This window comes from Stegodyphus dumicola, chromosome 6 (genome assembly GCF_044657685.1).
Source record: "Stegodyphus dumicola isolate Sdum_Otavi_A_Nest chromosome 6, ASM4465768v1".
Classification (NCBI taxonomy): Eukaryota; Metazoa; Arthropoda; class Arachnida; order Araneae; family Eresidae; genus Stegodyphus; species Stegodyphus dumicola.
Genome location: NC_140773.1, coordinates 82,247,137 through 82,266,414, shown reverse-complemented (window position 1 = coordinate 82,266,414; position 19,278 = coordinate 82,247,137). Strand labels below are relative to the sequence as shown.

Below are 19,278 nucleotides of genomic sequence, written 5' to 3'. Positions count from 1 at the left end.
TTGAGTACAATCGATTGAATCTTTCTGAGATATCAGTAACAATACTTGAGTACAATCGATTTATATGAACATAGAGCATGCATCATTAGTGCTTTCATTACTGTAGGAATGCATTTAGTTCAGCTGAAAGTAGACCTTGGATACATTTTTATATGATGTCCCTAGCACGATAAAGTAGCATCAAGGTCGGAATACGTGATGCAGTAAAGTGTGACCAAGAACGAAAGAAATGGCGCGAAAAGTTGTCCTGTTAAGTTGCCACGGTAACCGATGACAACAATATAAGAGTCTCTTGTCCGAATCTTCTTTCCAACAATTTCCATTCTTTATCGATACCATGCGGCACGAAGAATTTTCATTGAAGATAGGAATGCAGCAAAATTGTTAATGCAGCGTAGATTTTAATACAGTTTTCTTCCCATTTGGTATATTTTGAACTAAAAAAACAGTTCTCGAACGCATTGGAAGGAAAAGACATGGCGACATCTCTGAGTGAGATGATAGCAGCCCCTTCATTGTCATTAGTAAAATATGAAACACCAACCTTAGTGACAACAAAAGAAACTGATTCAAAAGCAGCTCGTGTAAGTATTTACTTAATACTTTCATACACTATAAGTAATATCCGATGCTTATGTCTAAACTTCAGTTTCCATTCTCATATAATTTAAGATATAATAAGCTGATACGAATTTAAAATGAAATATAAATTTTAAGACTTGAGAGTATAAGTGAAATAATTATATACCTTAGAGGGCTTCTGACGGCACTTTTAGATTTTATATTTGTATGTATAAAGACAAACGTATAATTTTATGAAATTCTATGCATGTTAAGTTGAGCAGATTCTCCTCCTCTCGTAATCCTAGATCTCATTTACGTAGAATTTCTGTATATATATTTTATCTTCTATTCCTACATTTTAAAATATTTCCTTCATCTTAATTATTTTACATAACTAAAATAAAATAATAACTGAAGAGAATCTGGAATAAGTTACTAAAACTTGTAGTGGTTCGAAAGAAGGAAAGAATTGGTTGTGTTTATAGCCTAGCAAAAGATAATTTTCTCAATAAGCAGAAAGAATTCGGGATTACTTGTCATTCAGGAATATAATACAATGTTTAACTCAAAGACCTTTAAACTAAGTATGACTATATTTGTACAAACTAATTTCCTGACAACACTGCCAATAACAAGTTTTTAAATTCAGTTCTTTTCAACTTTAAGTGACAAACTAGTTAGAAATAAAATAACATTATGAAATATAGAAGTCAACATATAAAATTAGGAGGGAAATTAAAGTAGATTATTTTAAAGGGAGATAGATAGAAGACATCAGTATAATTTTTGCTAGTGCTCCTTTTTATGAATATTGGTCAAAATTTAAACCCATCATAATATTTTGCTCTTTTGCAATAAAATATTAAGTTTGAATAAAATCAAGTGTTTAGCTTTTAAATAGAAAGCATCAGTAGCTAATTTAACGCCAATTCATACAAAAAAAATCTAATTTAAATACTTACAGTGCGAACAAATTTTAATGTTGTGTTTACGTACAAAAATAGAGATATTATGGTAAAACATATTGCGGATTGTTTGTTGTCTATAATTAAAGGACATAAAAATGTCTCTGCGTTCAAACGTAGCTAACTGGTCATGAGTATACTCGTATTTACACTTACGCTGAAAAATCCAGAAAGTTTAAGTAAAATAACAAATGTACTTTTTGATAATGATTTCTTCAATTTGATTACTACTCAAAATTTAACTATTATATAAAAGTTATGAATAGTAAGAATGCAACAGTATGTACTACAATAGAATGTACCCCATCAATTAATATTTTGTCTTAGAGAAATAGCATGGAGAGACTATACCTGTTTACTACTTGTGGATATTAGGTGTCCTCTATACGTCTATCTATCTATCTGTCACCAAACTGGACCGCCTGATCGGCAAAGTGGTTAATGACGCTATCTGATTTACGGATGGGATCGGGTTCAAAGTATGGAAAAGGCATGTATGTTTGTATATAGTGTCTGTGCTGTATGGGGTATACAAAATACTAACGGACCGACGGTTCGCTAGTGTCTTGGGTACTGAAAACCTATCCAATGATTTGTTGGAAGGGGAAAAGGTCATGCTTCCAATCAAAACTAGCGGGCAAGTGCATAATTTGTGTGGTGAGGCTTTATTGTGCAACCATTAATGAAATTCTGGTGTTCCACCCACTTGCACATAACTGGACCTATCATTGAGCATGAAAAAAGGTCATAAGTCTTATGTTAAAACTTTACCGAAAACGAACGTTAATCATTCTGATATTAAAGAAATTTCTAAGATGTAAACAGACGGTCAACCAGAACAGAAAGCTTACTTATCCTTTACCTAAAGTACCAATTTCTCTTAAAACTCGAAAAATAGCTTTTGGATCTTTTCACGATTTGTTGCATTATTTTGTGTTTCTTAAAACCAAAATTAAATAGCATTTTAAAATAACATATTATTATCCCATGAAAATTACGTATTTCTTAGTGTAATGGCAATTTAACGCCAAGAAGGGGTGGTCTGAAAATTATGCAAATTTCAGGGTAGACGCACGTCACCAAGTTATTCGAATGAACAAAATGGGCAACTCTCCAGTGCACGCTGAAGAAGATACAAGGGAAGGAACCCGCAGAATGTTCAGTTTTCGTGCCGTTATTTCTGTTACAGAAATAATCATAGAAAATTTGTTCTTGCCTCAGAGGACGCGTGTAACAGCAGAATGCAAGGCCGTCGTCAACGGAGGCAGGTACAGCAGACAGGTGATTTTACGAGGGGCATGGTGATCGGATTGAGAATGGCAGGTTGGTTCATACGGGCAAATCTCAGCTGACACACACCTGGACATGTCCACAATGGACTGGCTGTAGCGACGACGGACGGTTGGAACAAGAAAATGTGGCAAGTTTGAGGAGTGCCGGTGCAACCAGAGTGATGACAAAACGCGTGGATCGAGGCATCCGACAAGAAGCGAAGGCGCACCTGCAAGCCACTTCTACCTGTATTCTGTAGCATCTTCAAGGTACTCTGGATGATCATAACGACCAGAGTCTTTGCGATCAATTGATGGCTAATGGTCTGCACTCATGCCTTCCGTTAAGAAGACTGCCATTGACGCCACATCATAGACGCCAACGTCTGCAATGGTGCCGATATGTACGATGGAATAGCAGAGCGTCGTGCTCTAAGATGAATCATGCTTCTATTTCTCCAATGATAGTCTATTTCTCCAATGTAAGAGTGTGTCGATGTGGAGAAGTCCAAGCCGGCAGCAATTGTGGACCGCCTCACCGCGCGACTACGCGGCATCATGGTTTGAGGCGCAATTGCATACGGTTCCAGATGACGTCTAGTTCGTATTCAGGGCTCTTTGACGGCCCAACGGTACTTGACACTTCCCTATATTCAGGGAGTACCCAGTGCCCTTTATCAGCAATATAACGCTCGTCCAGACATTGCTCACATCAGGCAACGTGCCCTGTAAGGTGGTCACCATTCTTTCCTGATCTCGCACCAATCGAATATATTTGGGATGTGATTGGACACCATTTGGACACCCTGCCATTGCCGCGTTCAAAAGACGAACTGTGGCTAATAGTTGACAAGGAATGGAGAACCGTTCTTCAAGACACCATTCGTCGTCTCAGTGACTCGGAGTACTAGACGTATTGCTTCATGTATCGCCGTCCAAGACGACTGTCCTACAACCTACTGAACCAATGCTGTTCTCGCTCGGTATTATGCACATCATTTCGAAATAAGTATCACTTATTGTTCATTGCTCTCTCTCTCTCTGTTTGCTCTTTCATCAATTTCTGGCCACTCCTTCTTGGTGTTGCATTTTCAATGTCGGGGACTATAACTTGAGTATCTGCTTACTGACATGATTTTCGTCCTAATTTTAAAAATTCGCTGTGCATACAATGAAGCTTCATAAAGTATGTTATCATAGAAACGAACATTTTTCAGCTTATCTTATGAAGTCTTCAGTCCTTCTTTACCTTCTCTCCACGTAATGTTCTTGCTCTGTATGTCTTCATCTTCATCCTCCCTTTCCTCCTCATTATCTCTCTCCTTTCCCAGTCCATGATTGATTATCTTGTCGTCAATTTGACAAGTGGCAGAAACAGAATGTTTTACATCCACCCAAACCTGCGCCTTAGCTTCCTCAATACTAATTTTCTCCGAACACGTAACCAAATCCAGGACTTCAGCCACGAGCATCGAACACGTTAAAAACCAAAAGAATCTTCGTCACCAGACTCATTTTCTATACAAACATCATGATATTTACGCCAAAAGTAATGTAAAATAATGTTCTTCGCAATTTTTCAAGCAAGAGCCAAACCATATCTGGTGTCGTTTGGGAATTGTTTCTGGAAATGATGAACACTATCTTAAAATTTCACATATCTACGCATAAAAAGGTACTAGTAGTTCATCTTTATATTCTATATAATTCTTTGATCCATTAGTTGATTAGGGTTGCTATTTTGGGCGACAAAAACATAAAATAAATATTTTCCACATTTTAACTTATCTCTTACGCCTAAATTTCGGATTTAAATTGATATCTTCAAAGGTTATTTTCATATTACAGGTTAGTTGGGTTCTGATTTTAAGAGATGTTACTGTATGTCAAGATAGTTATTACAACAGCGTACTACTGCACAAATAGAAATGAGAAAAGAAGACTAGTCAGTGGTCTTAAAAGGAAAACTATAGGTTTCCAAAATTATTAAAGGAAAATCAAAAAATTCTTATGGAGATAAAACGGCGTTTTCACAGAATATACTCATTAGGGTTCTTATGAAAAGTTTGCCTGTTCTGTGATCTTCATTTTAAAATCTACATGTATAATGTAATATGATACGAACACGAAATGATCGAGGCGAACAGCATTATGCAATGTATTTAAATTTTGCTATAATCAACCAAAACAAAAATGGTACAAAATTTTTCTACCAGAAACAGCTAGAGATTAAATAGAAGTTAATTCAACTACAGTGCACTCAAAGCCTGAACACTGATATATTTAGAAGGACTCCGAATGAAAAAAGATAAATATTTTGGAAAAAATAATAATCTTTGGTGAGAGAGTGAATCTCGATAAAGTATGTAGTGTATGTTATTGGAAAGAAAAGAGAAGTTAAACTTGCCCCGTTTACAAATGAAAGATGCCCCTCCTCACCTGAACGCTTAGAGGCTTTTCATCATAAGACACAGGATATGTTTACTATTTTGTTCAATCCATTGAGGAGCTGGGCTCCTCTCGCTTGCGTAATACTATAATATAAAGTCTAGATTATCAGCTATGTCCCTCACTAGGTTTATATTGCCACCCTGTGCAATATTTGGGGTTCTAAATACTACTGCTGGATGCTTCCCTAACCTCTTAAATTCTGGTGTCTTTTGCCTCTTCGAAATTTTACAGCCCCTAAATTCTGCCGCTTGGTGCTGCAGCACCTGATGGGCTTTGATTCAAAATAATCAGCTAGCAAAGTTTTGAGATGATGAAGAGCTTTACAGACTATTTTTAATATTTTTTAAAAAGAATTCTGTTTAGTATAATTAATGTCTCTTCTCTTGTATAATATTGGAGTCAAACCTGGATATAATGGATACAACGATACTTCAAGTAACGATATATCAAGTATGGCGGTTTGTTTCCCCAAAATCCTTTGCATTTGATGCAGTAATTCATGTTATTTTAACCGCTTAATACGAATTTAAATTATTTTAAAATCGTTTACGTAGAAATTATTGTTTTTTTTTTTTTTTTTTTTTTTCTTCCAAAACTCTAACTACGTTTCTTTTCCATTTTTGATAAGCCTTTAACCTCATAAAATCCTTTGCTTATCGATGTTGTTTAAGAGTTTTGCTATAAATAACGAAACTCTTAAATAATGATCATCGAAAACAATTTGCTCCTCCTCCTTAGTCTTTAGGTGCTTTTCTGAAGTATCGTCCCCCTTTTCTTATCCCTTTTGACGATCATTCATTGGCTAGCTTTCGGATCTGAAAAAAAAAAAAAATCTCGCCGCCTTCTTTATTCAAGGTAATCCCTGACAACGGATTGATCATATAAGAGTTTTCGTAAGCCAGCATGGAAAAATCTGAACTGATTGAAAAAAATTATTATTTTCCCGGAATTTGTTGAAGACAATATTGAAAAATACAGAAAAGTTGAAACGAAAATTTATTTCCTGTTCGATAAACAGTGAAGAAGGGAGAGAAGATTTTTAAATGAAATTTACAGTAAGATGAAAAGCCGTAGTTTCCTAATGGTTTGGGCTTTTGCTAAAGAAAAGTTTCGAAATTTGCTAAATTTATGGGAAAAGATAATTTTAAGCGAAATAATGAATAAATGCAATTGTTTAAAGAGCATTATAGAATAATATTCAAGTCTCTTTATGGGACTAATGAAGCTGTAGAAAAGGAAATAATGGAGAAGTTCTTAAAACGTATTCATACTTTGAATTCATAATTTGCGATGTTATTTTTAATAAATATTAAATTTTAATACTATTAGCAATGGAAGGGTAAATTGCACTGGAAATAAAGTACTAAAATCCATTTAATATTGATGATTCATAATAAAATGGATAGATGAGACAAAAGATCGATAGGTGTGAGGGATCTCTTAATCTAAAAAGCATAAAATGTGTTAATTCGAGAAGATTTACCGATAGATTATAAAGCCATTCAAAACACCTGGATATTATCACAAAGCTTTGAAAGTGGGTTCAGGAAGTCGATGGATAACTGTCCCCTCCCCAAAAAAAAGAAAGGGAAAAAAAAACACACACACACTTTTTCTTCTTATAGATAACTGAGAATACGGAGAAATTTTGATACCAACAGTTGTATAATATTTATACACGAAGAATTCAGTTGCACCTTTTACAACACTGAACCTTGATTCTGATTGATATTTAACAAGATAAATTTACAATTTGTTGATGTCAGATTGAAATGTGATGCTGCCATTTCAACTGTTCCGATACGTTATATATCTATCGTTATATAATCTATCGTTATAATACGTTATATATCTATCGTTATATAACGTCAAAGACAGCTAAATGCTTTCCGTTAACGATTTTTGCAATGCTTCTGTGGTGCACAAATTATAACTAAACATTTATATTAACGTAAAAACTGTCAATTATTGCGAAATTTAAATTTCTAATGTATTATTGAAATCTTTAATTCTTTTAATTCCAATTAGTGTAATGTTCTTGGTGTTCTCAAGAATTTAAGGTACATCTCTTTAACTGAAGAAACTAAAGATGGGGATTTGTCTTTTGCAGCTGTTTTGCAAAAGCTGGAGAATTCCTTTTAGCAGTTCAGTTATTGCTGTGATGAAGCGGAAGTATATTAGGGGGTTAACTGTCATTCGTGAGAAGAGTCTAGTGAAAAGTTTTCGCCGTCTTTCCTGTCAAATTAAACTGAAGAGTTGGCGTTCTTTTTTCTTGGGTGAAGGAGCTGATAGGTTTCAGTGTCTGAAGCAAGCTAGGACTTGGAGATTTTTCTCACGGAGATTAGATTTCTTTTCGCGAGAGCTCTTTGCAATTTCTTGCTCTGTTCGTGTCGGCTCAGATCTTAACTTTCTAACAAAACCAACAGGAAAATCAGGGTGATGTCAGTTGAAAAACCGAGGTGACTTCGAGCTTTTCAAAGACAATTGGCATCGAATTTCGGTGGTAAAGGAAAGAATGAGGTTTCGCTGTAACGAAAAAAAAAAAAAAAAAAAGATTTAAATATGAGGAGAGACAGAGAAGAGTCTGCTTGAGTTCTCTGGGCCTTGCCTCTTGGACGGAATAGTATGCCGAATGGTTTCGTAATATTCCAACAGCATCACAATTCACCGCGCCTCGGGGGGGGGGGAAACAAACAAAAATCTCTAAAAAGTAGACGTGTCAAACTCGTGAATTTTGATCAGCTTAGTTCAGCGGCCAAAATTCTTATTTTGCTATGATTTTGGAGCTCAAGAAAACAATAGTTGTCTAGATATAATTTAAAACGCTTGAAATACTGTAGCTTTTTGAATTTGCCATTACATGGACCGTTAACAATGCAATAGATTATATTCGCGGCTTGTTTAGGGATCATGCCAGCGGCTGTCTCCGCAGCAGGACTCGAGAACAAATCATCAAATCATACGAACGATATTAAAGAGATATATCTGAAACTTCTTTTCTAGTGAGACGTATGCCTAATAAAGGAGTATTATGGATTATGTCGGTCTGATAGTGGCTTTACCCAATGATGCTGAACTTTAACTGTGAGTGTATTAATTATTATTGTTGGGTCTCAATTTTAATGGTTATACTCAAGTATATAATCTTGATTCTTTGTAAATACGTTTCCCATTGTTAAGGACAATCTATTTGGAGATTCTTAAAGATAAAACTAATTTTAGTAAATGTAATTTAAATTAATACTTAATTGAAATCGTAAATTTTATATGAATAGAAAAAATTTGCAAATGAAAGCATTGAGGCAAAAATACTGCGGACGAATTTGTCACGGAGGAAACAATGCAAGGGGAAAAATCGTAATACAAGATATCGTGGAAGAAAAGAATGAAAAAAGGAAACATCCCAATTCAAAAACATTACCCACAGATCCTGAAATACAGATGGTATCCTGGTAGAAAATAAAGCTATACAAAAAATTCGCAGCTTTAAAACATCATTGTACAAAATATTGTTTTAAAAAATAATGCACCTACAAATAATCACTTTATGGTAATATTTCAGACACGCACTTTTTTTATAGAAAAATGTTTAGTGTATTTTCGGGTAACGATTTGGAAACATAAGAAGAAATGATTAATATTTTTACCTCTATATGTCAAATTTTTGAATAAATAATAAATTTCTACCCAAAAAACAGGAAGGAAACTTAAGTATTCGAACTTTAGAAATTAGTAAAATTTAATGTTATGTATGGCAATTAACGGAATATTAAACTTATGTACTTTTCTCTTTCTATTTTTTTATGCTATATTTTTTATGAAAATGTGCTAATACGCCTTTATAAAACAGGTTAATTAAATAACAACTTTTATTATTTGGCAATATAAATTTTAAATTCTACTAAACTACGTAACATTAATTTTTGATAATTTTCAGATTTTAAATGCAGATCTTAAGTTTTCAGATTTTGAGCTTCTTTCTTGCTTTTTCAGCAAAAATACATTATCTACAAACGCAATATAGAGATGAAACTATTTCTTACTTCTTACGTTCACAAATCATTACGCGTGAGATCATTTCATATTTTTATAGTCAAAAAACGTATCTATGCGATGATTTTTAGGAGCTTTATTTTTTTTACCACGATAATAAGCACAAAAAACTGTGAAGATTTTGCACCGCTTTATTTTCTGCCACGATATTTTAGAATTGGCAATGCTTTCTCCTTGCTTTCTTTTCTCCCGCGATGTTTCACATGACGACGTTTTCCTCTTGCATTGTTTTTCCCGTAAGGTTTTAGCCTGGGATGTATTTGCCGCAATGTTTTTGGCGGACACCTAGTAAAAGTAGCTATGATTTTATTGGTTATAAGAAATAATGATAATAAAAGTTGATTGTGCCTAAACTACAATTTTATTGATAGTAATTTAAGTTAAATAGTTGATAAAAATTTTATAATGGTTTTATAATGGTCTAGCTAGTTATCTGATACCAAAAAAGTTTAATCCAGCTTATATATAATAAATACGCTATGGTATGTTTATGGTAATGTTTTATGGTAAGCTTCGTTTTTTGTTGATTTTACATGACCTATTAAGCCACCCCATGATTAATTCCACGTAATCTATGGATTCTTAATTACGAACCTGGTAAGGTCACTTTAATTAATTATGAGTTGTTGGGGCTTGCATATAAAGATGGCGCCTGTAAACTTATTAAATTTTGGTATTATTACTGACCTTAAGCCGCTAAGTTAAATTTACGTGTTGAACTTGAATTCTTATATTAGAGAACTGATCATTGCTCTTTCACGTGTGAATTCATTTTTGGTGTCCTGATACATTTGAATTATTGAACTAAACGAATGATGTTCAGGAATTATGTGTAATATGAAAATACTGTGTTAAGATAGAGAACATAGCAATTTTGATGCTGCCATGAAAATTCATGCGACAGTATTATTATGAGAAGAATGTTTTAATTAAATCTATATATTACAGACCATACATTGATTGCAGACCATACATAGCTTACAGACCATACATAGATTACAGACCATACTTTGATTACAGATCATACAGAAGTTTCATTTTCTATGTATAATTAATAAGACCTTAGAAATACACCTTAGTTACTTTGCAAATATAAAATTTATGTAGTTTTGATATTGTTGCGTGCGTACGGGTTCGTAATAAATTGAATGCACAAGTTCAATAAAATGTCAATAAAATTTATTCTTATCACAAGAAATACAACAAAATGCTGAAATTTACCTCACAGATATTCGTACAACATTAAATACAACTCAAGCCAACGCGCAGAGAAAGCCAATCCAATTTCAACGCGAATTCGCTACAGTCAACAGTAAAACCTTAGTAAACAACTGAACTGATATGTTTTTCTCCGGCTTTTATAAGTTTTTTAATCAGTCATTAGAAGATTCTCGTAATTTCTCGAGGTTTCTGGAAAGCCAAATAGTAGAATTACAGTTACAGCTAAAACACAATTGCATTATTTCAGTTTAAATATAAATTACGAGATATCTATTTATTAAATGCACGTGCTCCTGTATTTTTACTTTTCGGCATAGCTTTCTCTGAAAACTCGTCACACGCTGCATTACACGGGAAATAAAACAATTTTAATTACAACAATTCTACTAGAAATAGCCAATTAAATACAAAATCCGTAACAATATTAATCCCTAGCCTTAAGGTTTAGATTTGAAATAATTTGGCATTAGAGAGTAATTATTTGTTTACCAATTTTCAGTCCTGTAAGACTTTAAACGTTACATTTTCAACAATTTTTTATCATTTTTTAAAATGCTAATTTCTAAGAACTTATAACTAATTTGTAACGTCTTGCCATATTCACTTTCATTTAAAAATACTGAAATATTTTGCTGAAGAATCAATAGTTTCAGTCCAATGATAATTCTTGCGATGTAATTTACCTTAAATTTCAAAAATATTACAAACATTATCTTCTTCAAACGTTTATAGCAGAATTTTTAAGTGACTGAATCATGTGCGAGTTGGGTTTGGGCAATTTTTGAATAAAATATTTTGTTTTATTTGAACATGCATTTTTACAACAAGCAGACTTTAGCGTAAGAAAACAAGAGAGTGTGTGAAAAATATCCGAAGAACTTTTTTTTTATTTAATAGATGATTTTTCTAAATAAGTTTCAGAAACACGAGTACTCTGAAACTGATATAATCCACTGTATTATGATAAATGGAAATTTTTTCGAAAATATTATTAATGATAGCAGGAGCAATGTCTCTCTCAATAACAAAAGTATTTAAGCAATTAAATTCAGTTGTAACAGAAGGCTGCGCAGAATAAAACTTAAGAACACAAAAAACGTTAGTTCTAAGCCAGTTTTTGTTGGCAAAATGATAAGAGGGACAGATGAAAGTAGAAAATTACCTCCAGTTATTAAGAAAGGAAGAGATTTGAAAGATTCAATTACGAACATAAATTGGATTGCTGGATCAGTAAATGTCATTGTAGAGTCTCCGTGTTTTTTTCGGAGCATTCACATTAGACCCTACGTAAAACGACTGCGTAGCAAATCCTCGTTATGTCTTAACAGATACTGCAGAAGAAGGTCGAAATAACCTTTTTATTTTAACTAAGATAGTTTGCATTCACTCGGTGCTCACAATTACCACCACTTGTAGTTAAGTAACTCGAACAGAAAATAAAAATATAAAGTCACAATAATTTAAGATGGCTAAGCGACTGGCTCCAGACCGCTAATCGACTGCACACAGCAAAACCGAGTTTGAAATATCAATATAATCCGAAGAGGCTTACTAACACCAACTACAGAGCTATATCAAAACACGCAGCATAAACCTGGAACTAACACCGCTACCACCCCTCACGAAGTCTTAAACCGAAGCTTAAATACTACATCTGAACTCACTTAGATTTTGCATACTACGTCATTGAAATTTACATTCCGGCAGGAAACTGAAATCAGGAGGGAAAGGAAACTCATACTAAAAATAATTGGTTAGAATAAAATAAGGTGTTTATACCATGATGGGCAAGGAACTTTTTAAATTATGCCTTTTGACATCGAAAAGAGCAAAAATGTCGTTAACGTAGAGAATCCAAAAAGAATAGTTTAAATAATATGGTCTCAAAACAGTGCATGCAAATGTCAATAAGTACAAGATTGAGGGATTTTTCAGTAACCAGTCTTGAATTCGAAAGTAGTAATTGTTTTGGAAAACAAAGTAACTTCTGTTTAGAAAGAGTGTAACATCAGAAATTATGTATGAGAAAAAAAGGAATTCTTGAAGACTAGTTTGAAGACATTTTAGCTTTCCATCAGCTGAATATTAATAAAAATGATTTAACTTAAAAAGAAACCGTGACTTTTATTCTAGAGAGAAATATTCTTTTGTTTGCTGACAGATTGAAATTATATACAGTAGTTTCTAATGAAACATTATAGGAAAAACAGTAGATGAATCCTAGAAATTCAATATTTAGCTAAGGGTGCAGTTCAACTTCTAGATCAGAAGCAAATGAGAGATATAGAATATCAAATTAGTGCAATTTGGAAAGCATTTAAAATTTATCCCATTAGTAACAGGCTGAATATGATATCTTTTAATGAGTTTTGAGACTGTGAGAATTTATCAACGATTTTAACAATGAAGAAGACAGAAGCTGAAAAAATGTTTTGGCGATAAAGCAGTGTGGATACTCATATAATTGTTTTGGGACACAATCACAACTTTTTCGCATAACAAACGATTAGACCATTTTTATCAGCTGTAGAATGAATAATAGTTGGATTAGAGTAAATTTAAAGCAAGATCTTAAATTTTATGATTTATCTGGGGGAGAGGGCAGAACTGAATGTTTTATCATTCATTTTTAAATCTAAGTTAACTTCATGGTTAACTAAATGACAGATCGTTCCTTTCTGGATTTAGGAAATTTCGCTGCATTTAAATATTTTTCGAATAATGGCAGTGTTTTCAGAAATAGAGAACCTAAAAGTTTTTAAAAAATTAAGACATTTCCGAGTATTTCCTTTTGATCCTTTCTTTGATCTTTGCAGACAAATTATAGTTTTATTATTGAAAAAACAAATATCCACACTGGGAAGTTAACTGGAATTCACACTTTACCAAGTTTCCACAGTGTGTGACTTAGTGAAGAAGTTAACTGGAAGTGGAAACTTCTGATGAACACATTCCTCGTTCTGTAGATAAATCAAATGGTGGTAGCTGCGGTACATCATGTCTTGAGTAGGAGAAAAGTTTGTTTCTGTATTTATTTTACAGAAAATGGAGATTACCAATATCATTGGAGTACAAGTGAAGAAGATGGAAACACATTTAATATATAGTTAAATTTTATTTAAAGCTATTATGTAAAGAAATAGTTTCAAAGAACTTTTATAGATGTCTTTAAACGTAAGCAATCAGGACTTAAGCAAGCGAATTTCAGCAGGATCGTTTTAAAATCTAAGAGTGATATTTTTTGTGCTGAAGGCGTAAGATAATTTGGTTATAGAATTACTAAAGTAGAAAAGCTTTGTTTATATTTATCAGGAAACAAAGTTACTAAGAAATAAAGCAAGAAGAGGACGAAAAATTATAAAATGTTTGTTAAGACGGAAGAGTGGCCCAAAAGTGGCTGAGCAGTAAAGTCGCTAATAGTTCGGCTCGGGACTCAAATCCCCTTCCACCGGGCTGGCTGAATGGGTGTTTTCGGGATTCTTCTCATAGTAACGTAGGTACGAGGAAGTTTCTTATAAAAGTCCTTTATGGGGCATTCTTTCCTTTGGCTGAAAAGAAAAAGAGGAAAGAATAAAAAATCTGTATGATTAAAAGAAGAAAATTTTTATTTAGGGCCCTAAGATCAATATCAAGTAAAACTGTTTTTTTCAGTGAATTTTAGAAAGACAAAAAAAAAAAAAAAAATAAATAAATAAAATAAAAAAAAAAAAACCTGTCAGTCGTTGAAAAAAATAAGTGCCTAAAGAAAAAAGGTCATATCTGAATTTAACAACAGGATTAAAAATGAGTAGTGTGGGTATAATAGAAAAATGTCTTAAATGGGCAGAAAAATCAATGGGGAGGAATTAATTACTTAATTATTTAAAGAATTACTTGAAGTTATTTGAGCTTTTAGAAACATTATTAAACACAATTTAAATCTGATGCTCTCAGATGAAATTATTCTGCCTTTGAGATACAAACTTACCCTTTTTTGTCGTATTACTCGTAGAATTTTTATCCTTTTTTAGTTGTTTCTTACTTCATTTCTTAATGAACTAATTTATTTATGACGTGAAAAAAATCCTATGCTTATTATTTAGTCTCTATTTTAGCTACTCTCTATGCATTTTTAGTACAGGAAAGATCAAATTCCAATATAATAAAAATCGTGTTTTTTTTCCTCCTTATTCCTGCAAATTCCAGTAGACACCCTTATTTGAGGTAGATGTTCTGTTTATTCTCTAAATTTCAATAAATGCTAAGAATATTCACATTTTTCATTTTAATTCATGTTAATAAACATCTTACATAAAACAGTGAAACTGACTTTGAAATCGAATTTATACCTTTTCAAATTATAATGTCTCTCAGCTGCTGCCATTTGATTGATCACCAAAGATTGCGATAGCCAAAATAGTTTCCAGTTCCATTTCACTTTCTGATTGCGTTACACCTATATTAAGTAAGCCTAACGTTTTATACTGCAGGTATGCGAATTTTTCAAATTTGAATTGTGTTGAATTTTAATTAAACTCACTTTTAGTTGATATATAAACACTTATATTTAAATATGTATTACATTTACACCAGCATGTAAATTCGCAAAACATGAAAAGTTTAAGCAGTATTCACAATTTCGTTTGCAGTTGTATATCGCTAACTATTAAGAGTAGAGCCCAAATAAAAATTTCTTACATAAGTAGTTTCTCCCTCTAAGAAGTCTTGGTTTATAAGCTTCAAGAAAGAATTGATAATGTTTCAGAACAACAAAACATAATAATGTTTAACATAAATAAACAAACAAACAAAACATGAATAAACAGAAGCTGTTCGCACACTTTTTAGATGATTACTGTCAAAAATTTTTCTGCTTGGATTTTTTTTTAACTGCAACTCGATTTTTGAAAGTATAATTATCGTCTCCTACTTGAAAATTTTGTTTTCATGCAAAATGTTGCTTTTAAAGAAGTAATGGTTGGAAGGCTATGTTTGTGTTCTTCCCGAAGAAAATTATTCATTTTTAGTTACTAAAAAAACGCTGTGGTGGCTTAAAATGGTATTTCGGTAGCTACAGCTACGATAGGTAATGTTGTCAATAGCACAGGGGGAAAAAGTCAAAATTTAGCTTCAAGTGGAAAAATTGTTCCAAATACATATACAAGGAAAAAAACAAAATGTTTCGAATATTGCAATAGTAAATTATTTAAATGCTAAAAGAAAATCCGCCAAGTCAAAGGGCAGCTGCAAAATTATTAAAATGCTCAGTGTCAACTGTAAACGAAGTCATTAATGCTGATTTGAATCTTAAAAGGGCAGAAAAACATAATGCCATCTCAATTTCTCCATGACATAACACTGAACGCGCTACAGAATTGTTTTTGAGAAACATTTAGCTGGACAAAAAGGAGAAATATTTTCACAATAGGCAAACCTTGGGTGTATTTAAATGACTGCAATTAAAAGAAATCCATTCACTAGCCTCAAAGAAGAACCATGTTTAAAGAAAAAGATCTTAAAACATGGTTTCAAGGAATCTGAAGAAAGTTTTTCTAAGGAATTTACGATTATTGCTGGTCTATCACTTAACGGCAAATTAAGAATAAAGGGAGTGGAGAAATGTATTAAGCTAAACTCCCACATATAATCAAAAACATATTTTATACTCAGTTTTCAAACAGGAAATATTTCTGTTTACCCACAGCGTGATCCATCAGTAGAACTGCATCAAGTCAAAGCAAGCAGCGACATGTCAAAATCTAGTGTAATTTTCCTGGAAAAAGTGGAACAAGAAACAAGTATTAAGGCCATACACTTCTTTCATATTTATACTAAATCTCCTAATCTATCACCAATGTATTTTTGCACTTTGGGAATTTTAAAAAGCGAGTTGTCCAAACGCCGACCTTTGTCCAAACTTTTTATACTTTGGGAAGCTGCTCAAGAGTAATGAGATAAAACACTTCTTCCGATATTACAAAAGGCCTTATTGTATTAGAAATTAGGATGTGTAAAGATAGTGAAGGATAACGGTTATAAAACACAGTATTTAAAACATAAAAATTTTAGGGAAAATATTTTTGTAATTACAATGAAAATTGTCTAAAAATGTGTGAACAGCCTCTGTATACCAGTTTTGTCTTCCGGCTTAGGAAATCTAGTTCCATAACAATAATATATACGAAATGTATATCTTTATGTTATTCGTGTGCGTGCGTGTATGTACGTTAATATAGCTCCATGTCCTTCGAACGGTAAAACATTTTAAGTTTCAATCAATCGATAAATATCGTAGTGTCTGCTTATGGGACTATGAGCATGTCATGAGGCGATTTTTTTCTACTCATGTGACCAGGAGACGAAAGTTTCAGAAGATCTCAGTTGGTTTCTAATTAAGCGAGTAAATATAGCGAAAAACAATGTGGACAGTAGTGTGCTGGTTATTTTAGCTAATTAGCGAAAAAAATCAAGTTAACGCGCACCGCAATCTGCATTATGCCTGCTTAACACTAAATCTCGAGCTCCAGATAGCTGCTAGAATTAAATATAGTAATATGAAATTAAATAGAGTATTGTGGCAAATTATATGGAAGCTCTTCTGTAATGAGTTACCCGAAAATATATATTTCCTAATATAAATTATTTCATTACAGATTACTCTATAACTTTGTAACTTGTCTTTTCGGATGGTCTTGGCAGTCATGCAAATCTGTTTGTTCCGTACAGAAACATTTGTTGATGAGAAAAGAAGGAATGCTGACGAAAGTAACAAAAAAAGCAGTAATAAAATTATTTTCAGCAAATATACTTAGTATAAATGCAAATCCCTGTTCACGAGCAATATGACTATAACAAAACTTGATGTGCTTAGAATAAGAAAGAGAATAGGGAAGAGTACAGACATGTAAAAGCTTCAGAAAGTACTTGGTTTCCGTATGCAGATTAAAAAATTGAAAGAAAGCAATGCTACGCGTTTTTTCCCCAATATTAAGGGAATTAGAATCACTATTATGCATATCTCTGTATCTGTATATATGTGTTTTAGTAAAGTTTTCTCTTTCAGAAGGAAAGTCGTTTTCCAAGTATTAGAGAAAAGCCATCATCAGCTCGTTCATCTCGCCAGGATTCAAAATCAAAAGAACATCAAGTTGCTGAAATTTTGGATGCTATTCTGCCACCCAGGTAATAAGAGAATTTATCAATAATAATGAAAATTAAACGTTGCCTAATTCTGAGCATGCAGTGTAGGTATCTAACTTACAGTTTATAATTTAAAATTAGACAAAAATGGTTGCCTCAGAAAGTCATAGATTTTGAAAAAACTCAGTCGACTTCGAAAGCAATCTGACATAGGTCCCTTTTCTTTAGAAGAAAAGAACAAAACAAAACGTAACACCATCTCTCGAGAAAAACGCTTAAAAGTAAGATATTCGAATTTTGAAGGCGAATTGGAATTCATGTCTTTAACAAAAGAAGGTAAATTTTTGTGAATTTGACAGCTTTAATAAAATCCAGTTCACATGTTAAGAAGTTCTGTGTATGACTTCCGCTGAACCAAAGACAAAATTATAGATAAGTGATCAATGATAATTAGCTATCGGAGATTCGTTTATTTCTCATTTCCAAACATAAGATTCATATTCTTTGATGGGAGTTTTAATACATTTTTAGTTTTGTCGATGCATATATACAACAATACTGATAAGAAAGTAATTATTTTTTACGGTCTTTAAATTCCTCAGGGATAAATATACAATGCACACCACAAATTAAAAACAGGATTTCTTTAGTCAGTTTACAAATAAAAATTGAAATAACAACCAAGATCTGTATAACTATTTATATTAATAACATGAATGATCTGTCTCATTAGACTAATGCTTTTGTTTTGTCTTTTTCGCTTTATTATTAAGCAAATTTTTTCGCACTTACGCCATATACAATTCAGCAGCAAAATTACAAATATTTTAAAAGCCGCATAGCATAGCACGATGCAGCGTCAAGTGTTGCCATAAATTTTTCTGTTTTTTTTTCAGTCTTTTCTCAGTGGCTTAATTTTTTTGCCTTTTTATTAGTAGATTTTTGTCAGTTAACTTTTTCTTATCAAATATTACTTTCTTCGCACTTACGCCACATAAAATTCAATTCAACAGCAAAATATTTAAAAACAGCGTATCTCCAGATTGCCGGATAGAGTGTATTTTTATATTCACTATATTATACCGTTAAAAAGTAGCCGCTTGTGCACCAGCCACCTAAAATAATCATCATAAAAAAGAAAAAGTATGTGACGATTTCATTAAGTTCAACTAGCTTAATTTCTTCTCTCACCCGGGATAGTGGTTAGTGACTCTGACTGCAGTATCGAAGGACTCGAGTTCGAATTCCAGAGAAGACATGGATGTTTGTATAAGTTCTGTGCGGTATGAGGATACTCTAAATACGCGCCGAGCCGAAAGTCTATTGGTTAGGGTAGGGAAATATGGGTGGAAGATCAACGGGCCTATGCTCCCGGAGTGCTATTGCTCAAAATTGGTGGGGGGGGGATGGGAACTGAGCTAGTCTGGCTGTCACCAAGGTGCATTCGGCTCCTTGCTTCGATTAATGTCTTGGGTTACTGAGTGGCAACATACTGGCACGTGGAAGATGAAAATATTTTATTTCAGCCCGCGCTAAGCTATTATTTTTTTGTTTTATTACAGGCTGCTACACACAGGACCGGGCGTACAAGAATTACATATATCTTCTGTTGGTTATTTTTTCTAAGGTGGTTT

At 33.0% G+C, this 19,278-nt stretch overlaps 1 protein-coding gene across 2 annotated transcripts in view; it reads left to right on the top strand.

Annotated features, from left to right (window-relative positions):
* The first annotated feature begins 295 nt into the window (after nt 1-295).
* The window catches only part of LOC118187088 (axonemal dynein light intermediate polypeptide 1-like), a 95,688-nt gene continuing 76,705 nt past the window's right edge, over nt 296-19,278 (top strand). For both annotated transcript variants that reach the window (XM_085817900.1, XM_035357270.2), the window contains exons 1-2: nt 296-584; nt 17,568-17,686. In XM_085817900.1, the coding sequence (XP_085674026.1) occupies nt 477-584; nt 17,568-17,686 (227 nt within the window). In that variant the 5' untranslated portion in view covers nt 296-476. The remainder of the gene's footprint in view (nt 585-17,567; nt 17,687-19,278) is intronic.